General features: G+C 43.2%; 1 protein-coding gene across 4 annotated transcripts in view; it reads left to right on the top strand.

The window, feature by feature from the left end:
• LOC119962883 (calcium uptake protein 3, mitochondrial-like) overlaps positions 1–27,898 on the top strand; it is a 211,743-nt gene that overhangs the window by 18,005 nt on the left and 165,840 nt on the right. For all 4 annotated transcript variants that reach the window (XM_038791113.1, XM_038791114.1, XM_038791115.1 and 1 more), the window contains exon 2: positions 3,086–3,239. In XM_038791113.1, coding sequence (XP_038647041.1) covers positions 3,086–3,239 — 154 coding nt within the window. The remainder of the gene's footprint in view (positions 1–3,085; positions 3,240–27,898) is intronic.

Raw genomic sequence — 27,898 nt, 5'->3', positions numbered from 1 at the left:
GGTCTAGACTGATCTTTGCCGTGGCCCCCCTGGATGGTGCCCTTGCCCTTCTGAAAAGCATTGAGGAATTTCACCAGTATGGTGTCCGGCCCATCCGGGCACATTTGGCCAACCGGTTGCCAGTCGAGACACAGACGTTTCAGCCAGTCTTGGCACAGTAAGCTAGGGCCACCACCTCGCACCACGACTAGCGGCAAACAGGCGGATTGCTGTCCATAATTGATGGGAAACACCAAGATACCGGCAATCACCTGAATTTACGAAACAATTCCATGAATGGGCAGATGTCTTATGAAGAAAGGTTGGACAGGTTAAGTTTGTATCCACGAGAGTTTAGAAGACTAAGAGGTGACTTGATTGAAACCTTTAAGATTCTGAGGGGTATTGACAGGGTTGTTGTGGAGAGGATGTTTCTTCATGTCAGAGAATCTAGAACTAGGGGGTCACTGTTTAAAAATAAGGAATTGTTCATTTAAGACAGATATGAGGCGATTGTCTTTCTCTGAGTGTTGAGTCCGAATTCTCTTCCTCAATAGGCAGTGGAAGCAGTGTTCTTGTTCTTAAGGCAGAGCTAGATAGATTCTTGATCAACAAGGGGGTGAAAGTTACCAGGAGTAGGCAGGAATGTGGGGTTGAAGTTACAATCAGATGAGTCAAAAACTTATTGAATGGCAGAGCAGGCTCAAGGGGCCGAGAGGCCCACTCCTGCTCCTAATTTGTACGCTTGTATGCACAGAAGATGCACAGGGAATTAACAGGGAACGCCATGAGGGATATTGTGCTTTTAAAAAATATTTAAATACAGATTGTTCAATCCATGTTTGCCTCTTCATAAACAGATCCATTTCAATGAGTTGGACAATTACTACTATTCTTATCCTATGAATCGTAAAGGCCCCGACCAGTGATAAAAGTTCTGTTGTGACTTATTTTGTTTTTAAGGTGCATGTGGGCTCACACAGATACAACCATGTTTGCAATATCTGTCTCTTTCCCAGCAGATGCCAGTCATAGTCTTGTACAAGACTACGCTGTGCACATACCTGGATATGAGGAAGAGTTCTCTCTTAACAGTTCAAAATGTTGTTGTTTACACTGCCGGAAGGAAGTATGTATTCTCCTTAAATACAGGTTAGGTAGGCAGGTCCAATCTGTTCCTCAGGAGAGCCAGCAAGGTGTTGCTCGTTCTGGGTGAGTGTGCTTAACACTCAATTTGGCTCTGTTTCGTTACTTAGCTCTGGAGTCACCAGGTATCGTTAAGATCCCGCCACAAGTTTCAAGGTCAAGTTCAAAGCAATAAAACCATACACCAATTAGTAAGTTCAAACAAATGAGTTTATTATAATACAATTATAAACTACTCATGCACACGCTAAGATGACTAAACTATTCCTACCACTAAATAGACCAATACTTATCTGAATAAGGAACTGCCGGATCAGGGGACAATAGCCTCTTGCTCTGCACTGGGTCCGCAGACCTCAGGTTGGTACAGGTTAAAAGGGGTCAGGAGTGTCTATCTCTGGTAGCGATCGTTGTGAGACACTTACTTGCTGGCGGCTGCTGTCGGAACCTCTCCTCTCTCTCGGTCAAGGTCTTCTTCGGTAAAGGCTGGTCGAGAGGGCTGGTCAAGAGAGGAGGGCTGGTCAAGAAGAACAAACTGAGTTTGGGACCTGTCTTTTATAGGTCCCAGGGCTTCGCGCCCCTTTTGGGAGGACCCTCTATCTGCTGGGGATCGATTAGGTCTCTTCCCAGTCGATTTGTTTGAATCCCCCCAATACTGAGGCTGTCCCTCGGCTACTGGGCGGGCCTTCAGGTGCTTTGTCTTCGAACCCCGCTGGTGCTGGGGTGTCTGGCTTCCCATACAATGTTGCAATCACTTCCCTATTTGTGTCCTTTGTCCCTGGGATCGTTCCATTACTATGCTAACTGTCCCGGGGATTGCCTCATTAGTATGCAGAATGTTAGTTTCGGTGCTGTCTGCTCTCTTAGCAGACAGAATACACAGTGGTTTGTTGCAGCCTGCTGTGCTGCAAACTTTGTCCATTTTACCCTGCAAGCTTTGCGTTCCTCCATTTTGTATTGAGGGAATGGCCAACGTCGGTGGCTACAAAGGACAGAATGGGCCAAAATGCTTCCTTCCATGCTATAATAATTCTCTGGTTATTTGTAAACCTGGTTTGACATTATGCTAAATTTATACTTCAAGTCAAAGGAGTTTGAGACTGCTCTCTCCAGGGATTCTCGGCATACTTTGTCACAAAGTTAGATTGGGCCCTGACTCTGGTCTTGGTGAAAGCAGAAATGAATTTATACAGATGTTAAATTTGCAATATTTAAAAAGGTATGACTAAAAAGAAGAATTTTATTATACTGCTGTGGAAGGGAAGGCCATGATGATGTGTCTTCATGTTCAGATTTTGAAGAGGAAATGTCCTTCTCAATCTTGCCTGTTCAAAGAACTTTATTTAAACGTTTGTCATTTAAACACAACACAGCCCAGTCCATCACACAAACCTGCCTCCCATCCATTGACTCCATCTACACCTCCCGCTGCCTGTGGAAAGTGGGCAGCATAATCAAATATCTCTCCCACTCGGCTTGCTCACTCTTCCAGCTTCTTCCATTGGGCAGGAGATTCAAAAGTCTGAGAATACGCACAAACAGACTCAAAAACAGCTTCTTCCTCACTGTCACCAGACTCCTAAATGACCCTCTTATGGACTGACCTCATTAACACTACACCCCTGTATGCTTCACCCGATGCCGGTGTTTATGTAGTTACATTGTACACCTTGTGTTGCCCTATTATGTATTTTCTTTTATTTCCTTTTCTTCTCATGTACTTAATGATCTGTTGAGCTGCCCGCAGAAAAATATTTTTCACTGTACCTCGGTACACGTGATAATAAACAAAAACCAAAGAAAGGTTTTGTTCAAAGTGTGCAATGGACTTTATCAGATAGGTGATCTTCTGGAAAGAAGGAACTTCTGCATGTTTGTGTGCTGTAATAACAGTAAAATAAATTTAAAATATGTATTCAAAAAAAATTGAAGATCAACAACTGAATTTTATGCCTTACAGAGTGCAATGGAAGAATCTGATTTTGAAGATGTGGAACTGTATGTTTCTTCCCAAGAACAAAGATTTAGGCTGTTTACATCAATGACACATGAAGGTCAGCTTTTTATGACTCCACGAGATTTCATTGAATCTGTTACTACGGATGAACCAAGAGGTAAGTACATTGTACTGGCAAAATGATTTTAAATATGACCATTTTAAGCAATAGAAGAGGAGCTGTTACAATTCTAGGTGTTTTTACAATAGACCCCAAATGAAACAAAGGAGAAACTCTGTGGGCATATTTCGGGGCAATTGAAACATAAAATAGAATAGAAAGAGTAGGCGACTTCAAATAACCTAATATATTCTGGAAGAAAAATAGTGAAGGGCAAAGAGGGTGAAGAATTCCTAAAATGTTTCTATGAATAACTTAATCAGTATGTTTCTAACCCAGACAGGAAGCACTACTTGCTGGATCTAGTTCTGGTTAATGAACGAGGGCAAGTGGAGTGTGTTTCAGTGAGAGAACATCTGGGTAATAACAATCTAATATAAATAATTTTAAATTGTTTATGGGGGAGGACAAATAAAAATAAAAATGACAATCTAATTGCAAGAGAGCCAATTTCAGTGATTTGAGAAATGAAATGAATGAAAATTGCTTATTGTCACAAGTAGGCTTCAAATGAAATTACTGTGAAATGCCCCTCATCGCCACATTCCGGCACCTGTTTGGGGAGGCTGGTACGGGAATTGAACCGTGCTGCTGGCCTGCCTTAGTCTGCTTTCAAAGCCAGCGATTTATCCCTGTGCTAAACCAGCCCCGTACCAGCACAGGTGATTGGAAATGGAGAGGTCATAAAAACAGTACATATGCAACGAGAGGCCTTTTAAGGAGTTATTTGGATAAAACTAAGCACAGCCCCATAAGGTGGAAAGGTGTGGATCCAAAGCTAGAATTGCAGACATGTGAAAGGAAATGGGAAAAAAAAACAAACGCATGATATCAACCCTCACAGGTCCCTCAACAGAAACAAAGAAAAAGCCTGAGAATGTTTTATCATGTCCAGAGCTTTGTCGTAGAAATGATCTGTTCATCAATGCGTTACCTGTTGGTTGTTCCACATATCAGTACCATTCTTTGTCCACGAGCCGCAGCTGTGCAGGCCCTCCCTCACGGCGCAATCTCACCGGAACCAAATCCTGGCATACACATACTGATGCTCAAGGTGCAGTTGAACATCCTTAAATTCCAGCATGTTTGACCCATGTGATGTGCTAGTTATATGCAGCAATCGCCACAGCAAAAGCATCAGCAATCTGAAATCACAGAATCCCTACAGTGCAGGCGGAGGCCATTAGGCCCATTGAATCTGCACCCACACCCCTGCCCTATCTCTGTAACCCCATAACCCCACCTAACCTGCACCTCTTTAGTCACTAACGGGCAATTTTACCATTGCCAATCCACCTATCCTGCACATCTTTGGACTGTGGGAGGAAACCGGAGCAGCCAGAGGAAACCCATGCAGATATGGGGAGAACGTGCAAACTCCACAAAGACAGTTACCCAAGGCTGGAATTGAACCCACGTCCCTGGCTCTGTGAGGCAGCAATAATAATCTTTATTAGTGTCACAAGTAGGCTTATATTAACACTACAATGAAGTTACTGTGCAAAGCCGCTAGTCGCCACACTCCGCGCCTGTTCGGGTACACTGAGGGAGAATTCAGAATGTCGAATTGACCTAACAAGCATGTCTTTAAGGGACTTGTGGGGGGGAAACCAGAGCACCCGGAGGAAACCCATGCAGACACAGACTCTGCACAGACAGTGACCCTAGCTGGGAATCAAACTCGGGTCCCTGGTGCTGTGAAGCAACAGTGCTAAATATTGTGCTGCCATGCCGCCCAACAGAATGGTTTTGATCCATCTACCTCTGGGTTATGGACCCAGAACGCTTCCACTGCACCACTCTGCTCCCTGCAGTGCTAACCACAGTGCTTATCTATGAAATCTGCGAAAGCACTTCTTCAACATCTTCATAGGTTGCTCATTTGGATCAGTGTTGTGCACTAGGTCATGCAGCATCTTCTTGCTTCAAACCTGATTGTCTTCTGGACTCATGCGTACCCCTGAGCCCGGTGTTCTAGGTATCTTGAAAAAATTGTTCTTCTTTCTGGCTACAGAAAAGGAAGGAAATGGCAGCAGCAGCCTCCAGGCATTTGCAGGCACCAGCAGGAGCAAGCAGCAAACACAATCTGCAAATAATTTAGTTTATTGACCGAAGACAATACAATTGAGGATACCAATCACTTGGTACCCAGAACAATTGACAGTATCCAAATACAAAAGACAATACAATGAAGACACCAATCACTCGATACCCAGAACACAACCATGCCGGGGATTGGAAATAATTACTCACCTCCTCAGCTCCCCTTGCTCTAGCTTTGCATTTCTAAATAGGGTGCTAAACGGCACCCGGGTAACCTTTCGCTGGGCAGCCAGTTAGTTCCCGGGGGGCCATTAGATTGGACTTGTATCTCATTAATGAGATGGAGATTGTTCTTAATTGGTCTCTAAACATGTCTGGGCAGGATCTGGAACCCGCCAATGGGAGCGAGGCAGTTAGATCGCAAACCGAATCCTGCCTAAACGCGGATGCCGATTTTGGTGTCTCCCGCGATTCCTGTCCGACAAGGATGCCGATTTCGGCCTCTCCCGTGATTTAACCAGCATGCATGGTTCCGCGCCGAGCACAACGTGTCGTAGTGTAGGAAATGCAGCAACAGCACGGTAAACACCCACAAGCAGCAATATGATGATCTGGTTTTGTGATTTTAAATTAAGGATAAATATTGGCTAGCACACCAGGGATAACTCCTCTGATGATCTTTGAAATAGTGCCATGGAATCCAAAGGTTCACCTGAGAGAGCTGAAGGGGTTTTTCATGAGAAAGCCCACAACACGGAAAGTGCAGAACTCCCTCCCACAGTATTGCAGTGGAGTGATAGCCTACATTGTTCTGCTCAAATCGCTGGAGTGGAACTTGAATCCACAACCTTCTGACTCATAGGCAAGGGTGCTACCAACTTTGCCATGACAATGGCACTGAATAAATAAAGAATGTAGGTAGCATTGTGGATAGCACAAATTCTACACAGCTCCAGCGTCCCAGGTTCGATTCCGGCTTGGGTCACTGTCTGTGCGGAGTCTGCACATCCTCCCCGTGTGTACGTGGGTTTCCTCCGGGTGCTCCGGTTTCCTCCCACAGTCCAAAGATGTGCAGGTTAGGTGGATTGGCCATGATAAATTGCCCTTAGTGTCCAAAACTGCCCTTAGTGTTGGGTGGGGCTAATGGGTTATGGGGATAGGGTGGAGGCGTTGACCTCGGGTAGGGTGCTCTTTCCAAGAGCTGGGGCAGACTCGATGGGCCGAATGGCCCCCTTCTGCACTGTAGATTCTATGATAATCTATGATATAATTTTCACACTACAATGTCTATTCTCTCAGGTCTTTACAATATTGTGGGTGTACCTACACCACATGGACATGCGGTGGTTCAGGAAGGCGCCTCCCTACCACCTTCTCAAGGACATCTCCAGATAGGGAATAAATGCTAGCCTAATCAGCAACATCTACATCCTGCGAAAGAATAGAAAAATGGTATTGGGGTCTGTGGATAAAAAAACAATGTTGTCACCGCTTAAAATTATGAAGAAGTGAGAAAGATTCTATTGTTGGTGTGATGTCAGAAGTTTAATGCTACACTGTCGTACCATCTGAATGTGAGTTTGGCTCATGGAATTATCCCCCCTTTCCACCAACAAAAAAAAATTATATCATATCCTTGTAGTCTGTAAAGGCTGCCTTCAATTTGAGGAATACAGGGCGCGATTCTCCCAAAACGGGAGAAATCGTAAGGCTGGCGTCAAACCCGGGCGGGTTTGACGCCAGCGCGCCCCTTCCCGACCGGGAACCGATTCTGGTCCCCGGTCGGGGCTAGCAGCCCGACGCCGCAAGCTCTGGCATCACGGGCTTAACGAATTTCGTTAAGCCCGCTTGCCGGAGTTAGCGCCGGCTGACGCGTCATATGACGTCAGCCGCGCATGCGCGGATTGGAAGACTCCAACCCGCGCATGCGCGGATGACGTCATCGCGTATTTGCGCGAAATCCGCACATGTGTGGGCCGGATGCCCCTCAGCCGCCCCGCGAATGGATACTGCGGGGCGGCGGAAGGACAAATAGTGCACGGGCATTAGTGCACCGTGCCAATCGGTGCCATGGTTATAAAAAGCGAGTTGTTCCCGCCGTTTTTACGAACGGCCAGACCAGGTCTGTTTGCCGTTCGTAAAAACAGCGTAAAGGGCTGGGACTTCGGCCCATCGAACAGCTGTGAATCGCTGCCGGCCGTAAAAAAACGGCGGCAGCGATTCGTGTCGGGAGTTGGGCGGGGGGGGGGGAGAATAGCGGGAGGGCGGGAAATATGTCGGGAAGGCCCTCCCGCTATTCTCTGACCCGTCGTGGGGGTCGGAGAATTTCGCCCACAGAACCTCCTCCAAGGTGCAAAATGTTTCTTTCAGTACAGATAAACAATCTTGTGGATTTGTGTAGCTGTTAGACATGCTAAGCTATATTTGTACTTAACAATAAGATGCATACTTTGGGCATGTTACATTCCTCAGTATTGGCCACTGATCTTGAAGGGTCCTGACTCGAAAGATGTGATGTAACCGTTTAATGAAATTTATAGCTTTATGTCCTCATCATAAAAAAGACTGCAGTTATGTACACAGTAAAGCTAATTGTGTGAAGTATGTTGATGATGGGCAATTAGAGTCAACGGAGACATTGGTTAGTTTATTATCTTGGTACATAAACAATAATTTGGATTTGGTACTAATACAGACGCTTATGTAAACCTCTTTATTCCTAACTAAATAACCAAAATGCCTAGTTCAACATTATACTTTTTTCAATATAATTAGGATTTGCAGGTTTAATTCTGTGACTGAGTTTTGTTACAAAGACAGTGGCGGCGATTCTTCACTATGGAGCCCAAGTGTTCGCGCCGTCGTGAATGACGGCATGAACTGGGCCCTGGCGCTATAGTGGTTCACGCCGCTCGGCCGCGCCAACCCGTGAATGCGCTGTTGGGCCGCGCCAACCTGCGCATGCGCAGGGGACTTCTTTAGCGTGCCAGCCCCCAACTCAACATGGAGTCGCTGCTCAGGGGCCGGCTGCGGCAGAAAGTAGGCCCAGCGGGGGGAGAGGCCGGCCCGCCGGTGGGTGTGCCCCGATCGCGGGCCAGACCCCTTGGAGCCCCCCCACAGGCCGCCCCCCGACCATTCCCACCAGTAGCAACCGGAGGTGAATGGCGCCGGTGGGACTCTGTCATATCGGCGGGGCCGCCAATTCTCCGGCCCGGATGGGCCATGCGGCTGTGCCGATACGACAGATTCCCGCAACCGGGGCCGCGCCAAACGCGTCGGCTCAAATGGCGCTGATTCTCCACACCTCGGAGAATCGCGCGCCCGCGTCATCCCAGCCCGGCGCGGGGCTCGGAGAATCGCCCCCAACTATTTTCACACCCATGTATAAAAATGGTAGTACTAATTATTGCTGCTGGATAGATGGTTAAGTAATTTTAAAAATAAAATCTGTGCGACCTATACGCCTGACTTTTGGTTGTGCTTAATTTAAAACTAAGACTAAAACATCCTAATTTTCTGATTAAATTGCCCATTGTTATGTAGAATTGGAATGTTAGTATTAACATAGATCCCATAACTTTACTGTCCCAAAAGCTTTTCTTCTTCCACTAACTGCTAAGAAAATTCACATTATTAAGTGTATTATTGTTTGAGCTTTTATTCAGTTATGGGATATGGATGCGGCTGTTGTTGCCCACTCCTCATTGACCTTTAAAAGTTGTTGCCCTTCAAAAGGTGTTGGTAAGCCAATACTTTGAACTGTTTCAATGGCAGGGAGTTCCAGAATTTTGACTCATTGATGATGAAGGAACTGCAATACATTTCCACATCAGGGTGATGTGTGATTTGGAGAGGTGGTGTTCCCATGCACCCTTGCACTGCCACAGGTTAACAAAGCAGAAATTTGTGCAGGTTAGGTCGATTGGCCATGCTAAATTGTCCCTTTGTATCCAAAAGGTTAGGTTGCTTATGGGGATAGGGTGGAATTGTGGGTTTAAGTAGGGTGCCCTTTCCCAGGGCCAGTGCAGATCTGATGGTCTGAATGGCCTGCTGCACTGTAGATTCTGTGAAAGCCTTAAAAAAAAAACTAAGCATTAGGCTTTATTTGTGGAGGGGTGGAATTGGAAACTACTGAAGTTATCATAAACATGTATCAAAGCACACTACCTGAGTACTATGTGTAGTTCTGGTTGCCATATTATAAAAAGGATAAAGCAGCACTGGAGCAAATGCAGGGAAGATTTACAAGGATGATACCAGAAATCCATATCAAGAAAGGATTAACAGGCTGGGTCTCTTTTGTCTTCAAATAAGAACGGCTGAAGGATAACCTAATGGATGTTCTTAAAAGTATAAAAGGTTTTGATAGAATGGATAATTAGAGAATTTTCCCTTTTGTGGGGAAGAGCATAACTCGAAGACATCAATATAAGGTAGTCACCAAGAAATCCAATAGGGAATTCAGAAGAAACTTCTTTACCCAAAGAGTGGTCAGGGTGTGGAACATTCTACCATTGGCAGTGATAGCGAATACTATAGATTCAATTAAGGGGAAGCTAGACAAGCATTTGAGGGAAAAGGGAATAGATGGTTACAATGGTAGATTTTGATGAGGAAAGATGGGATAGAGGAGAGTTAGTAGAGGATAACCACTGGCATGGATTGATTGGGCTGAAAAGCCAGTATATCCTACATGCCATATACCTTCAGTAATTCCACATTCTCCAAGGCTGTAGAGGTTGCGAATTTCGAAGCTGCTGCCAGAGAACCCTTGGAAAGTTGCTGCATTGCACCTTGTAAATGCTGCACACTGCGGCTGTCATGTACCAGTAGTAGAGAAAGTGAAGTTTTGTGAGGGCCACGAAGAATTCAGCACGAGTTGAAGGACAGAAAGAAATAACATTTATTTACAATAACATATATGTACACAACAGCAGCAACTCCTTTGCTGCTAACTCCTCTCTGCCTGGTTCCAAACTGGCCAGCTTTATTTATGCAGGGAATCTGCTAATGATTTCTCCGCCCCCACTCATTGGGGCAGCTCATACTCCCAAAGGATTGTGGGATTGCCATTAGTCCCCAACCAATGGTAAGCAGGCAGGTTATAACATGAAGGCTTAAAGGTGAGAGTGCAGTGCCAATCAAGTGCGTGCTTTATCCTGGATGGTGTTGAATCAGTATTGTTGGAGCTGTTCTCATTCTTTTGAGTGGAAATGAAATGAAAATTGCTTATTATCACAAGTAGGCTTCAAATGAAATTTCAGTGAAAAGCCCCTAGTCGCCACATTTCGGCGCCTGTTCGGGGAGGCTGGTATGGGAATTGAACCGTGCTGCTGGCCTGCTTTGCTCTGCTTTAAAAGCCAGCTATTTAGCCCCTAAACCAGCCCCTGACTACTGGAGAGTAGTCAGCCACATTCCTGATTTGTGCCTTGTTGGTGGTGGAAAAGCTTGGACCGTCAGGAGGTGAGATACTACCCAGTCTCTGATCTGCCCTTGTAGCAGTGGTAATTATGTGATTCTTTCAATTAAATTTCTGGTCAATGGTAACCCCCCATAATGTTGATGGTGAATTCAGTGATGTGGAGTGTCATGGGGAGGCGATGAGACTATCTTGCAGAGATGGTTATTATCTGGCATATATGGGAGGGAACTGTTACTTGCCACTTATGAGCCCAGGGCTGAGTGTTGCCTAGTTATTACTATGAGCAGGTATGAGCTGCACAAAGACTTGGACTGTTTTATTGGTTCAGTGTGGGGTGAGCGGTGAAAGAAGGATGCTTGCTGTAACCTCAAAGAAAGCTTTGTTGCAAGATCTAGAGATCTTTGTGGCAGGAATTTCACTTCTATCCCTGTGCAATACTAGAGCTGATTACAGCATTTTTTACTGGGAAAATTAAGTGGTGATCTAATTGATGTATTTAAGAAAGACGATTAAACAACTTGCTCGAGCAAATAAAGTGAAATGGTTTTGTCTGTTGGGAGAGTCCAGAAAAAGGGTAATAAAATCAGAATTAGACTATGTGATGTCCAAAAACATTTCACACAAAGGGGAATCAGGAACTCTCTACCCCTGAAAGCAGTGAGGATGGGTCAGTTGAAAATTTCAAAACTGAACTTGATAGATTTTTATTCAGTAAAGGTTTTGTGGGTTATCGAAGCAAATGTAGGCAAAAGGAGTTTAGATACAAATCAACCATGTGCTAATTGAATTGAACAGGTTTGGAGTTGCCGGACCGACTCCTGCCCCTGAAAAGGTGTTTATTTTTTTGTGGGAATTGAAGAGTTATTCTGTGAACATTTTCTGTTGCTTATTTGTAGGTTTATGCCTTCTGTTAATGCAAATACTACAATTGTACAGTTGTGTAAGCCTAATATTTTCAGACCACTTTTTCTGCACATGTTAACAGAATGTGAGGAAAATCCACTGATATTGCCACTTATAACAGGGATCACAGGATTTACCCTGTAACCTTTGTAACATTGGATTTGAATAGGTAGTGGCAGAAAAAAATGTGTGTGCTTTCATTTAAAATTGTAGGTTTCAAACACTTCACCCATGTTAGGTTACAGTCGTATGCAAATTATAAGTTCTTTATTCATTTTGCATTTGAAAGCTAACATTCGGTCTTCTCAAGTAGAGAAATGAAGCATAGGTAAAGAAAGAGTTAAGTTGTTAAGAAGTCTCAGGGTTTCTTGCCCTATTATCCAACCTGTTTCCATGGCATTTTCTCAGTTGCTTATGTCAGTTGAAACTATTCTCTATGGGCTTACAGTTTCAACAGATTTCAGCACTGCTTCCTCACAGTGCCAGGGACCCGGGTTCAATTCTGGTCTTGGGTAACTGCACTGTCTCCCCGTGTCTGCGTGGGTTTCCTCCGGGTGCTTCGGTTACCTCCCACGGTCCAAAGATATGCAGGGTAGGTGGATTGGCTGTGCTAATATTGCCTAAGATTAGGTGGGGTTACAGGGATAGGGGTGGGGTATTGGGCCTAGGTAGGGTGCTCTGTCGGAGCAGGGACCAGTGTAGAATGGATGGGTCAAATGGCCTCCTGCACTGTGGGGATTCTAAGAAACTAGAGTTCTCAAGAAATGTTGAATCCTACAGGTCACTTGTATTACACTCATAAGTACTCAATTTTTGAAGGTCACTTTTATTTATGTAGCCCAGTCCAATTAGAAAATCTCATTCAGTTTCCAGAGTCTGCTGTAAAACTGGACATCATTACATAGATTGTTATGTCGTTGGGCGGCCACTGTATGTATGGGAAAGTTATGTTCTCAGTTTTGGCATTGTCAACTGTAATTTTTAAAGTTCTCCCAAAGCTGTATAATTGATTACACAACAAATGTTCTGCTGCAAAGAAAGTAGATTGTTACATAATGTGACAATGTGGAAAACTTGAACGTTTACATAGAACATAGAACAGTACAGCACAGAACAGGCCCTTTGGCCCTCGATGTTGTGCCGAGCAATGATCACCCTACTCAAACCCACGTATCCACCCTATACCCGTAACCCAACAACCCCCCCCCCCCGAACCTTACTTTTTAGGACACTACGGGCAATTTAGCATGGCCAATCCACCTAACCCGCACATCTTTGGACTGTGGGAGGAAACCGGAGCACCCGGAGGAAACCCACGCACACACGGGGAGGACGTGCAGACTCCGCACAGACAGTGACCCAGCCGGGAATCGAACCTGGGACCCTGGAGCTGTGAAGCATTTATGCTAACCACCATGCTACCGTGCTGCCCCACATAGTTTAAACTATCATTAGTGAACATTGAGTTGTAAATAATTAAACTTTATTTTAATTTTCCAATTTTTGAAAATAGCTGTGTTTCCAGTACATTTTGAAAAGAAAGATGTCTTTGTGCACCAACGTTCTGGGTTGGAATATTCAGTAGTTCATTCCTGAAACTACCCTGTACTTTTCTGACCTACATTAGCTCCTGATTAAGCACACCTTGGTTTTCAAATTCTTCTACACCCTTGCTCTTTTCTTCTCTCTAATCACCTTGGGCCCTGTCCATTTGCACATCTCTATTTTAATCATCCTGGCATTAGTGGCCTTGTTTTTAGCTGCCAAGATCTTAAACTCTGAATTTTCTCTCTCTCTGTTTGTCTACCTTTCCTCCCTCTTTAAGATGCACCTACCGCATCCTACCACTTTTTGACTAAGTGCCCTAAAAAAATGTTTGTTGCTCTCTGTCCAATTTTATTTGGTAATGTTCCTGTGAAATGCCTTGGGGTAATTTACTAGATGCTTTCTAAATGAAAGTCGTGATTATGGTGACAGGAATTCATGTAAAAGGAAAAATGTTCAACTCCCAGATGACTGCATTTCTGTAGCCAATCAAAAAGAGTAATAGAGACAGGAAGATCTGGCTAGTTTGCTAAGGTTTGCCTCTCTTCCACTGTAATTAAAGAAGTGTCATGACCACATAAAAGGTATTTCCTTAAAGTACCTGTGAGCTAAGAATTTGTGTTTGTATACTTAGATTAGATTTTAGATTCGATTAATTGTCACGTGTACCGAGGTACAATGAAAAATAGTGTTCTGCATACGGCCCAGGCAGATCCATATATGAAAAACATAGGACGTATGATAAATACATAATGTAAATTTGTAGACATCGGGTGAAGCATACAGTGTATAGTGCTACAACAGTAGAGAAGATGCGTAGAGAGAACAGTTCAGTCCATAAGAGCGCCATTCAGGAGTCTGGTAACAGCGGAGAAAATGTTGTTTTTAACTCTGTAATGCAGTGTTCTCAGACTTTTGCATCTATACGTAGCCTCTTTTTAATTTGAGTGATTCAATTTAAAAAATAACCCAGCAGAGAAGCTAAAATCTTAAAACAAGATAAATGTTAATTTATTACAAAAATGTACAACTGAGAACTACTTGGATAAAAGTGATAAAGTTATTAACTAAAATACAGATAAAGGAAAAAGATACGGAAAGATGAGATTTGAAATTGGTCTCTGAGATATTATTGCGTGCACATTATATGAGTTCCTTATGAAGTAAAGATTTTGAAACTTGAGGTTTAGTTTAGCAATTGTGATGGTTTCTGCAGTCAACCAGTGGATCTTTGCCTCTTTTGGTGGACTCATCAGGTTTTGGGAAAGATTTGATCATAATTTGGTTGAGGAACCCAAAAATAATGTCTCCAAGTTTTTTTGTTGACAACAGAAAACTAGATGGGAAAGTGAGTGGTGAGGAGGATGCTAAGATGTTTCAAAGTGATTCAGACAAGTTGAGTGAATGGGCAAATACATGACAGAAGCAGTATAACATGGATAAGTGTGAAGTTAACACTTTAGTAGGAAAAACCAAATGGTAGAGTATTATTTAAATGGTGATAGATTGGGAAATGTTGATCTCTAAACGGACTGAAAGCAAGTATACAGGTGTAGCAAACAGTTAAGGCAAATGGTATGTTGGCCTTCATTACAAGAGAACTTGAGGACAAGAGTAACGATATCTTATTGCAGCTGTACAGGCGCTGGTAAGACCACATGTACAGCTTTGGTCTCCATACTTAAGAAATTATATTGTTACAAAGAACAAAGAAAATTACAGCACAGGAACAGGCCCTTCGGCCCTCTAAGCCTGCACCGACCATGCTGCCCATCTGAACTAAAAATTCAAACCCCTACCCTTCCAGGGGCCATAACCCTCTATTCCCATCCTATTCATATATTTGGCAAGAGGCCCTTTAAAAGTCACTATTGTAACTGGAGTTCAGAAGAACCAGAGGAGACCTCATTGAAACGTATAAAGGTCTGACATGGCTAGACAGACTGGATGCAGGGTTAATGTTTCCTCTGGCTGGATGATCTAGAACAAGAGGTCACAGTCTCAGGATACGGGGTGGGCCATTTAGGACTGAGATGAGGAGAAACTTCTTCAATCAGAGGGTGGTGAACCTAAGGAATTCTTTACCACAAAAAGTTGTGAAGGCCAAGTCACTGAATATATTTTGGAAGGAACTAGATTCCAAGACTCGAAAGGTGTCAAGGGATATGGGGAGAGAGCATTGAGATACAGGATCCGCTACGATCCCATGTTTCCTATTCTTCACTATCTGTGTGATAATGGCATTTGTCGATTGCCTGGATTCTTTTGGTAGAATAGATATTGATTTCTTAATACCTTCCCCATAGTCATCCCTTGGCCAAAAACATCTCTCATGTTGTTTCTCAGAGGACTTTCTGGGGTTCAGCACCCAAAATCTCTGTCCTCAGCCTGTCTTATCACAACCAAAACAAAATGACTGCTATGTTGATTTTGATTAAGCGTTGTTCCACATGGAAAAGTAGTTATGTTTTTTTTTAAATTTAGGGTGTCCAATTCATTTTATTTTCCAATTAAGGGGCAATTTAGCATGTCCAATCCACCTACCCTGCACATCTTTTGGTTGTGGGGGTGAAACCCATGCAGACATGGGGAGAATGTGCAAACTCCACACGGACAGTGACCCAGGGCCGGGATCGAACCTGGGACCTCAGCGCTGTGAGACAGCAGTGCTAACCACTGCTCCACCGTGCTGCCCCAAAAGTAGTTATGTTGAGGTCCTTTTGAAGTCCCTTCCTGCCTCCTGTTCTGTGAGAAGTAAAAGATGGACATCCATGGAGGAATATTTTGCATTTTTTAATGACACTTCATGCCCAGCTCTAGAAATACAAATCTGACAAGCTTTGAATAAACAGTGGGCGGGCCATGTTGTCTGCCCACGCTTCCATTTTGAAATAAGCTTTTCAACTCGATGTAAAAATTTGAAAATGGAAATGTGTCTTTTAAACAGTTGTCCTTAAAATCTGTAATATTTTATGCATTTGTGACATAAGGGAAAGCTGGCCATGGTTTTGGCTCCTGATCACTGTCCCCCATATGTGAACATAATTAAGCTGTAATGCTCTCCGTAATCAAACAACCTACCAATACTTACTGTCACACATGAACAAAGGACAAATGCTCAAGCTAACTGGTACCCATGATACCCAAGGAATCAATAACCTCGGGAGAGGGAGGAGGAAATTTGTTGGAAGTTGGAAAGATAAGAAAAAATAAATGCATGTTGTTATAAAACCTCTCCAAGTAAAGGTTTTCCCCAGAAAAGGAAACTATTGATATGTTCTGAATGATTTTGAATAGTAGGCTGGAAAACGGTGTTTTGCTCCCTCAAACAACAATGGGATAATGACCATCAAGTCTCCTTTATTTGTGTGATGTCGATAGTAGGAAAAATATTGGTCACGGTACTGGGGCTAACACTGCTACTCTTCTTAAAAATAGTGCCATGGGATCGTTTGCGTCCACCTCAGAGGGCAGAGTGGGCCTTGTTTAATGTCAACACATTCGACGTATGTAGCATTCCCCCACTACTATATTGGATTGTCAGTCTTAATATTTACCCTGAAGTTGTGAAGTGGGACTTGAAGCCCTGATGTGCTACCATCTGGCCCATAGCTAACAAAACACCATTTTGCCATACCAATTGTGCCATATGGTTAATTTCTAATACTTTGTATTGTGCAACCTAAAATACCAGTATGCATGTTTTAGTGCAATCGACTGTTCTCTGAATTTGTCACAATTTGGCAAGCACAAGTGAAAAGCTACTTTCAGAATTATCACTGCTGTGGAGTGCTTTTTTAAAATCAAGTTCATTAATCTACATATAATATTAATGTCAATAAATTGTAAGCAGTAATAGTCGTAATTAAACTGGTCAAGCATTACTTTTGAAATTTTAAATCTACATTGGTTTGTAATGCACTGACATTTTACATATATTGACACTATTGACCCATGAAAACATATGCATGTTGCTTTTTCTGTGGCTCTGTTGTAACTATGGCAGTCAGTGAGGTTGCCCTCCTTTCTTTTGATATCTATATTCTAATGCTCAGAATCGCCAGGTATTGAATTATACCACCACAAGGTTCAATCGGCTAGCGATCAAAGAGCCAAACGGCAGTTAGTTAGTTCAAGGTCAAGGGTACTTTATTTACACACACAATTGATCATGCAACATGCGCTACTAGCTAACTACACCTATCGACTAAGACAATCTGTACTTAAGTGCAGGCACCCGGCTTAGGTCAGAGGAACAGTGGCCGTTGTTCGGTTCTGGATCTATCGAGTCTGTAGAAGTAACTGCTGCTCAGCTAGGCTCATCCGTCTGGTAGCGGGCATTGAACTTGGACTTCCTTCTGGTGGTGCTGCGATTGCAGATGGACGTTGCCGAGGCGCCAGGTCCAAAAGAGGACGAACACATCGTGGACTCTCTTCTTATGCTTGGGGGTTGTCGGGCTCTTTTGGGTGGTCCTTTGGACCCCATTAATTGGGTGATCCCTGATCACTATGTTCGATGTCGAACCAATAAATGGGTGGAGGCTGGTTGTGTCCCAAGCGGCCACTGACCCTGTTGTTTACGCTTCCCTAGTACAGGGAGTGGTGCCGAAATGTGTGGACTGTACCGGTCGCTCAAGTACCAGTCCTTTGTCTTGGTGGAGATGGGCCATCAAATGCTAATCGGTCCATCAAAATGCTAATTGGTCGGAGTTTCGATACCATCTGGATTCCTCACTTGCAAATATATATTTCAGGCTATGAGCCTGCCTGAATCCTGCTCTGTCCATTTTACCCGCTATGCTTTGCGAGTTTCTCTGTTCCTGGTTGTGAGTGGCCATCCCAGATGGCTACATGCATAATACGCATATTGATCACAAAATTATTTGTTTTCTGCTTGAAAATGTTAGAATGAAGCAAATTCTCAAGATAAAAAAAAGTATCAATTTAGCATTAGCTGACCGCCTTCTTAAAATGAGTAATGTGTCAGAAGGTAGTAATTGTAATCTTTGGGTGGCTGAGAAATTAATTGTTAATTCCCCTACCTACTATCCTTTTAATTAGTAACTGCTTAATTTTAATTCTCAGCATATCGTGAAAGAGGGACATTCAGCCCATTATAAAGAAAGAGACAATGCGGTCAAAAATAAATTACTGAAGGCGGCACGGTGGTGCAGTGGTTAGCAATGCTGCCTCACGGCGCCGGGTCACTGTCTGTGTGGAGTTTGCACATTCTTCCCTTGTCTGTGGAGGTCTTGCCCCCACAACCCAAAGATGTAGAAGGTAGGTGGATTAGCCATGCTAACTTGCCCCTTAATTGAAAAATAAATGAATTGGGTACTTTAAGTTTATAAAAAATAAATAAATTATTGTCCGCAAAAAGTCAATTTCACACACAATTGGTCCTACTGTTACAGAAGATAAGCTCAAAAATCTCCAAATAAGTAAAAGTTACAAATTTAGGAAAACATCCTGTGTGGCATATCAACAGTTCGACCAGCTATCTTTTATGATCCAGTTTTATATTAAGCAGTTTTTCAACTCCACCTTTATTTCTTCTTTCCTATATTAGAGCATTGACAAGTTCACCAAATTGGGAGATTCCAAGTATAGGGTCTTTTTAAAGCAAATTTCCCATCCGTGTCAATTTATTCCTCATGTAAGAACTAATCGGATCTTTTCAAGTATTGATTACCAATGGTTCCTGGTTCTTGTCTCTTTGAGTGAAAACTTTATTTTCTTTAGCTTTCTTATTTTGTAATCTATTACTCTAGTATAGTAGAAATTGCTTTTAGGTGAGGACTTAGCATGTTGAACCTTCTATAGGTTGCCACCTCGTTGTGATGGAGAGGCTTGAGCATTCTGTTCATCCAGAGTGATGCTGTCGGGAGCCAAACCCCTGGCAGGGTCACCCATGACTGTATAAGGTCGGAGGAGAGGAACCAGTCAATGTGCAATCCAAAACAAGTCCTTAATGGCAGATCAGGTGGAAGATACTAGTATGATATCAATGGCTGCGATGGCGAGTGAAGGCTGCAGCAGTTGGAAGATCCCCAGTCGTCTAGGTTCTCTTGCCACTGGAACAGGACCTACCTGTTATCAAGGACCATATGTCTGCTGCCATGCAACAGCATACTCATGTTGAAAGATGTCCCTCACCAGGCATCTACCTGGAGGAAATCAACACCACCCACACAGACACACACACACACGACCTGTGGCGATCGGCAAGGGACAGGGCTGTGCGATCTGGAAGTCCATAGCTTTGAACTGGCATGTTAGTGGTGGAATTTGATCTTGTTACTTTGTGCTAGGAATAGGAACAGGGATGTGTTTCGGCACAGCTTTCTTCGCAAGAAAACAAGAAGAAAGATCACGTTGAGCGGCTTCAAGAGCCAAGGATGCTAGCCAACATCCAAAAATGACTTCAACAAAATCTCCAAAGTGTTCATTCTAATGGAGTGGAGGAAAATGGGAAAGAGCTGAAGACAGCCATCATCTCAAGCTGTGAAGACACCATTACTACAAGACCAGGAAACACCAAGATTGGTTCGCTTCATTGACAAGAAGAGGAAAGCTTTCCTGCCTGGCAAAGCGACATCACCAGCAAAGCAAAAAGGAGACCTCATTAAATAGCAAAGGTGGAGGTACAAAGAAGAATTGGGAAACAGAGAACCAATGGCACTTGGCTCTTAAAGCCACTCAACATTGATCTTTTTTCTGGTTGTTTTTTCATCTTCCACTGCCTCTGGTGGAGATTTTTGGACATTTTAGGAGTGGATGAGCCTCTGGTCTGTCCAACAGTTGTCTGCTTTAGTGATGAGGGCATCCTTTTGATCTCTGGATCAAACGATGGTGTAGTTGATCATGCGTGACATCTTTGATCGTGGATGTCTCCAGGAATTCTTGAACTTGTCTTTTTGGGGGAACTGCGTTATTTATGACAAGCTGGTACTCTGCGCATTTGATGAGTGTCAGCAGGAGAACCTCATTGGATTTGTAATTCCCAACTCCTTCCTTTCCTATGATTCCGCCATTGATTCTTGAAGGTTAAGGAGTTGAAAATCCTTGCTGACAAGCATGATACCTGGGGCTTCTTCAGTGTCACCAAGACTATATATGCACCCAACACCCTAGGCTACAAACCAGTGCGGAGTAAGGACAGAACCCTTTTGCGAGACTAAGAAAACATCAGCCTTCGATGGAGAGAACACTTCATAGAACACCGAAACCACGATGCAATTGTAGATGAGGATGCGTTCGCGGAAATCCTACAACTCCCCTTCAAAGATGATCTTGGACTCCCACCAAGCGTGGATGAAGATAAAGCCACCATTAAACACATGAACGGAAAAACCACAGGAGTGCATGGGATTGGGACGGCACGGTGGCACAGTGGTTAGCACTGCTGCCTCACTGCACTGAAGACCCGTGTTCGATCCCGGCTCCGGGTCACTGTCCGATTTCTCCGCATGTCTGCATAGGTCTCACTCCCATAACCCAAAGATGTGCACCGTAGGTGAATTGGCCAAGCTGAATCCTTAATTGGAAGAAAAATGAATTGGATATTTTAAAATAAAAAGAGTGGATGGGATTCCAGCTGAGATTTTCAAACTTGGAGGAGAAGACATCACCCGTCAGCTCCAGCAGCTCTCCCTGAAAATAAATTTGGGACAGAGAAGAGGTTTTTACTGACCTCAGGGATGCCGTCCTATTGCCACCATCTTCAGCAAAGGAGACAAAGCGGACTGTGAGAACTACCAAGGAATTTCACTTGTCTCCATGGCCAGGAAGATAAGTCCCGATTCCTCGCTAGCCTCTTTCTCCCAGTCTCTGAAGAAATCCTTCTGGAAAGGAAGTGTGGCTTCTGACCAAACCATGGAATAATGGACATGATTTTCATTGCTTAACAACTTCAAGAGAAATGCCAAGAGCAACATCAACCACTCTACATGGTCTTGATCGATCTGACCAAGGCTTTTGACTCAGTCAATCGGGAAGTGCTGTGGAACACTTTGTCAAAGGCTGGCTGTCAGAGAAATTCATCAACATCCTCTGACTCCTTCACAACAGGATGTTGGCGACAATCCTCATGATGGAAATAAGACAGAAATCTTCAAGGTCATGACGAGTCAAGCAGGGATGTGTCATTACCCTCACCTATTTCTCCATCTTCATTGTCACCATCCTTCACCTTTTCAGGAACAAGATTTCCAGTGGAGTGGACATCGTCTACTGGATGGACTGAAAACCTTTCAACCTCAACCAGCTGAAATCCAAATAGAAAACAACACTGACATCGTCCGTCAAGCTTCAGTATGCGGATGACAATGCCATCTCCACTCTCGCAGAAGAGAATCTCCAAGCCATGCTTGACTCCTTCGCTGAAGCATACCCAAGAATCGGTCTCAGCCTCAACTTCAAGAAGACTTGAGTCATTTACAAACCCACCCCAGGGCAAGATCTGGTTTCTCCCTGCATCAAGATCAATGGAGAAACCCTCCTAAACGTGGAGTATTTCCCCTACCTGGGGAATTTCTCTAAATCTGACATCAATGTGGAGATCTGACATTGTGTCCAATCACCCCCTTCGGGCACCTAAGAATGAGAGTCTTCGACGACCATGACATCCGTGCTAATACCAAGATCCTTGTGTACAAGACTGTAGTCCTCGCAACTCTTCTATTCAGCTCAGAAACCTGGACTACATATAGAGACCACCTCAAGGCCCTGGAGAGGTACCATCAACGCTGTCTGAGACGGATTCTCTGCATCAGCTGGGAGGACAGGCGTACTAACGTCAGTGTCCTTGAAGGATCCAAGAGCACCAGCATGGAGGCCATGATCATCCAAAATTAACTCAGCTGGGCCGGCCACGTGCTTAGTACTACCAAAGTCAATCTTCTTCGACCAGCTCAATTAAGGCTCCAAACAAAGGAGGACAAAGGAAGTGCTTCAAAGACACCCGGAAGGCTTCCTCAAGCAACGCAATATAGACATCAATGCCTGGGAGACTTGCTCAGAAAAGACCTACTTGGAGGAACCTCCTATTTGAAGGGATATAATTCTTCAAGAACAACCGACGGCAAGAGGAGGCCCAGAAAAGGAGCCTGAGAAAGGAATAGTGTGTCAGAAATGCAACTCTAGGATCGGACTAATCAGCCACGCAAGGACTCACAGAACACATGACCAGTGACACAAAGTTTCTTAGATGGACAATCATGCTCGTTAGCGAGTGATCACTGAAGAAGAGAAACACATGTTGCAGAATAGAGGCAGCTTTACTCTTTATCAAACCCATGTTATACTTGACTGGTAAGTATTTGATGCTGTCACTGCATCTGAAACAGCAAATGTTCCATTTTGTAGCAGTAATATATGTCACCTTGACAAAACCATTATATGTGAACATTTAAAAAAAAAAAGAATCACAGGATGTATGCATCACTGGCCAGGCCAGTATTGGATGCCCATCCCTAATTGTCCTTGAAAAGGTGGTGAAGGTACACCCATAGTGCAGTTAGGAACGAGTTGCAGGATTTTTGACTCAACAACAGTGATTGAATGGTGACATAGTTCCAAGTCAGGTTTGGCACTGACTGAAATGCTTATTTATAGTGCCAGTGTAGAGACAATTAGCCGAATGCCGCCTTCTGCACTGTTAACAAGAATCTGTTACCCTGTGTGTGGCTTGAAGAGGAACTTACATGTGATGGTGTTCCCATGCATCTGCAGCCCTTGCCTTCCTGCTGGTTTGGAGGGTGCTATCAAATCAGACTTGATGGGTCGCTGCAGTCGTTTAATGGTGCACAAACTGAATGTTGAGGTGGTGGATGGGGTGCAAATCAAGCAAGCTGTTTTATTTTCCTCGGTGGTGTTAAGCTTGAGTGGTCTAGTCTTATGAAGACTATTAATATTAAATATTATCTGTGCTTCAGTAGAATATTATTGAGACAACAGATATGGGGGCATCATCACCATCAATAACGTAAAGCAGGAGTCCTTTTATAGAACTTTAACTCTCAATATTTTTTCGACTGTTTTTAATTCTTCTTTTGTTTAACCTCCCCATGTAAATTGGATACTGTTGCCATCCTTCATGGGTAGAATGCCTAATCACACTTACTTCATTCTGCAGTCTTTTGACCTCCCCAACCCTATTTTATGAAAGAATATACAAACTTTAGTTGTTAATCCTTTGTTATTGCTTTAATTGACCAGAAACTTGAACTTGTCTTTGGTCATCTAGATGGAGATTGACCTGCTGTGCATTTCTGGCATATGACTATTGATTTCATTTTCAACATTTACATTTCCTTTAATACATATTTTGGGGTGCACCATCTATTTTGTTATTGGCATTAGTCCTTTGTACCACCAGAAAATGTTATGTTTATTTTGTATCTTCATTCTGTAATTTCTCATCTTGTATCCAGTTGTCTTGAATATTAATGCACCTTTAATATCAATTATACTGTGACATTTATATTGAATTACAGATCTTTTCTTAGGACTGACACTTTGCTGCCTTCATTCTCTCTGGATTCTTCAAAGGGTGTTTTACACTTAACATACCCACGCACACACGGTAGCACAAGTGGATAGCACTGTGGCTTCACAGCGTCAGGGTCCCAGGTTCGATTCCCTGCTGGGTCACTGTCTGTGCGGAGTCTACATGTTCTCCCCATGTCTGCGTGGGTTTCCTCCGGGTGCTCCGGTTTCCTCCCACAGTCCAAAGTTAGGTGTATTGGCCATGTTAAATTGCCCTTAGTGACCAAAAAGTTTAGGAGAGGTTATTGGGTTACGGGGATAGGGTAGAAGTGAGGGCTTAATTAATTTGCAGGAAGTCAGCACTGGCTGTAACAATTCTGAAGTGCACTTTTCCACTCAGTTTGGTATATGGCCCAGTTAAGAAATGCTTCTTCACTGTCAGATCAAACTGAGAATTTTGCATTGATAGACACATTTACAAAACTGGCCCCACACAGATTCATCAATGAAACCGACTTTCATGTCATTGCAAAGAAAGTAGGAACTTAGGAAAACACTTCTGTGCGTTGATCATTATCCACCAATTTAGAGTATCCAAATTTCCAACTGGTATTTAAGTACCCTTTTTAATACCCTCACTGGTATAACTTCCAGTGTCACTAAAATAATCACTTTGGTTCAGGAACAGGTATAAATCCAGATTAACAACATCAAGCCACAATTGATATGGTGGAAGCTAAAACGTGGATTCTCAGGATCAGAATCCTGGTCAGAGAGAGTAATATTTTCACTAATGAACCATCTCCAAGTAAATTAATTCTATCCCAATATATTGCGAGCTATGTTAAAAGCTGTTTTTTTCCCCCATTAGCCACTATACCAACCTAATCGGGACTCTTTTACAGGGTCTTTTCCTCAGTAAACACATCAGTGGATACCAGAGCAACATGGATTTTAAGATGTAACTGTGTCACTTCCACATGCCAAAAGAAGGCCCAAGAAATATATCTGCTGCTCCCATTTCACTTCTGACACCTTGTGGCTGCAGTGATCATATTTCTCACCATTCTGGGAAGAGACCTAACTAGATGGTGACCATCAGACATAGAAGCAGAATTAGGCCACTCGGCCCATTGAGTCTGCTCCGCCATTCAATCATGACTGATATTTTTCTCGTCCCCATTCTCCTGCCTTCTCCCCATAACCCCTGATCCCCTTATAACGGTGTATAATTCCATACAAAATCACTTTGAAATGCATGGGTGGGCTTCTTGAGAGAAGTGAAATGTATTTTCTGCTGATAGTTTGAGGACTTACAGAAAAAAATATCACTTGCATTTGCATAACAGCTAGTTCCTGAGTCTGCAAAGGATGTTCTATATATTCAGGAAAATGCATATCTATTCCTGCCATTTTGTAACTCCAAAAGGACCAGGGTGTTTAAGCTCATGCTAAATATCATAGTGTTGAAGGCCTTTGTTTGAGGACATTGAAGTGGTGAAAACCGAGAACTAACTAATTAGAGTAGACCTGAAGGGTTAAATAATTTCATATTGGAGTCCAGGATTTGCCAAAAAAATGTATTAACCATAAATGTTGTGGAATGGATCAGATGTTTCTTAGCACCTTCCTCCCCAAAATCTTTGCTTTGTCACACTGCTTGTTTTGGATGAGCAGACATTGCCTCCGACTGAGCAAAACCTTTGGTTCCTAACACAAACTTGATCCTCCAGTTACTGCTTCTATTGCTCTCCTTAGCAGCTGCCTGAGACTTAGCAAATTGGTGTCGTATTTGATTCTGAGATGAGATCTCACTGCATATCCACTTCTTCACCAAAATCACTTAGTTCCATCTCTGGAACATTAACTGACTACACCTGTGCCTCAGATCATCTACTACTGAAGCCTTTGACCATGCCTTTGTTACATCTCAGGCTTAATGACTGTGTTCTTCAGGCAGGTTGTCCACCATCCATCCTATGTAAAATTGAGTTCAGCCAAAACTCTGTTGCCCTTTATTCTATTCTAATTCTTATCAAGGAAAGAGCACACCATCCTTGTGCTTGCTGACCTACACTAGCACCTGGTCCAGTAACACCTTAATCACATCATTCTATGGACTTAGCTATCCCTCCCTCGGTAGCCTCCTCCAGTTCTGCAAATCTTTTGAGATCTCACTCCTCCAATAGCGGCCTCTTGTCCATCCTTGATTTCCTACAGCCCACCATTAACATCTGTACTTTCAAGTGTCTCGGCCATAAATTAAAACTGCTCTGCCTCTTCCTTCCTTACGGTATTCTTTAAAACCAGTCTAATTAAATAAGCTTTTGGTCATCTGTGGACGGGATTGGGGCGGCACGGTGGTGCACTGATTAGCACTACTGCCTCATGATGACGAGGACCCGGGTTCGATCCCGTCCCCAGTTACTGTCTGTGTGGAGTTTGCTCATTCTCCCTGTGCGTGTGTGGATCTCGCCCCACACCCCAAAGATGTACAGGTAAGTGGATTGGCCATGCTAAATTGTCTCTTAATTGGAAAAAAAAATGAATTGGGTACTTTAAATTTAATAAACAGTGGACGCGATTCCAGCAGAGAAGCACTATGGCTCAGTATTTGATTTTTTTTAACATTTTAGTGAGGCACCTTGTTTTTTTTTACTATTTTAAAGGCACTATATAAATGCAACTTGTTATTGGTAAATTAAGTTTTCGCTGGTAGAATTTTCTGTACAAAGTGCTGATATTTGAATCTTGGGAATGAATAATGTTCCATTAAAAATTGGCTAGAATATTGAAAACCACAGATCTTATCTGAGGAGTAACAATAGGATAGGTGTACTGACTACACTGCTACAGGGTGCCTTGTTGGGACTATTGCTATTTTTGATTAAGTCAGTAATTTGGATTAAGAAACTCAATCGCAATTGATCCCATTTGGGCATTAATCACATTTGCTGATGGCAGCTTGGGCAGGAAGTTCATTTGGAGGAAGAAGCACAAAAGTTACAAACCAATATATGTAAAGAAACAGAGTAATGAGAAATGAAATTTAATACAGACAAGTGTAAACTACTGCAGGTAAAAAGGAAAATGTATGGGAAGTTTAATGAAATTTGCATTCATGATCTGCAGGAAGGTACTGAAGGCACGGTTGCTAAGTTTGCAGATGATACAAAGATCTGCAGAGGGGCAGGTAGTATTGAAGAAGCAGGAGGGCTTCAGAAGGACTTGGACAGGCTAGGAGAGTGGGCAAAGAAGTGGCAGTTGGAATACAATGTGGAAAAGTGTGAGGTTTGCACTTTAGAAGGTAAAATGGAGGCATATTTTCTAAATGGGAAGATGCTTAGGAAATCAGAAGCACAATGGGACTTGGGAGTCCTTGTTCATGATTCTCTTAACTTTAACGTGCAGGTTCAGTCAGCAGTTAGGAAGGCAAATGCAATGTTAGCATTCATGTCGAGAGGTCTAGAATACACGACCAGGGATGTACTTCTGAGGCTATATAAGGCTCTGGTCAGACCCCATTTGGAGTATTGTGAGCAGTTTTGGGCCCTGTATCTAAGGAAGGATGTGCTGGCCTTGGAAAGAGTTCAGAGGAGGTTCACAAGAATGATCCCTGGAATGAAGAGCTTGTCGTATGAGAAATGGTTGAGGGCTCTGGATCTGTACTCGTTGGAGTTTAGAAGGATGAGGGAGGATCTCATGGAAACTTACAGGATACTGCGTGGCCTGGATAGAGTGGACGTGGAGAGAATGTTTCCACTTGTAGGAAAAACTAGAGGCAAAGGACACAATTTCAGACTAAAGGGACGATCCTTTAAAACAGAGATGACAAGGAATTTCGTCAGCCAGAGCGTGGGAATCTGTGGAACTCTTCAGCACAGAAGACTGTGGAGGCCAAATCACTAAGTGTCTTTAAAACAGAGATAGATAGGTTTTTGATCAATAAGGGGATCAAGGGTTATAGGGAGAAGGCAGGAGAATGTGTATGAGAAAAATATCAGCCATGATTGAATGCCGGAGCAGATTCGATAGGTCGAGTGGCCTAATTCTGCTCCTATGTCTTATGGCCTTATGAAGTTCACATTCTGTGAGTGATGTTGAAATAGTTACTAATTAAATTGAAAGTGTCTGAGTCTTCGTAGATCAAAGCTGAACTTGTTCAAGGAATGCAAAGCAACAATCAACAATGTAATTTGAAGATTGACTTGTGTTGTAAAAGCAGTGGAATGCAAAATGTGTTCATAATCAAAAT

Source organism: Scyliorhinus canicula, chromosome 3 (assembly GCF_902713615.1).
Source record: "Scyliorhinus canicula chromosome 3, sScyCan1.1, whole genome shotgun sequence".
Classification (NCBI taxonomy): Eukaryota; Metazoa; Chordata; class Chondrichthyes; order Carcharhiniformes; family Scyliorhinidae; genus Scyliorhinus; species Scyliorhinus canicula.
Note: the sequence above shows the minus strand (reverse complement) of the source record. Positions and strands in the feature narration are given on the sequence as shown.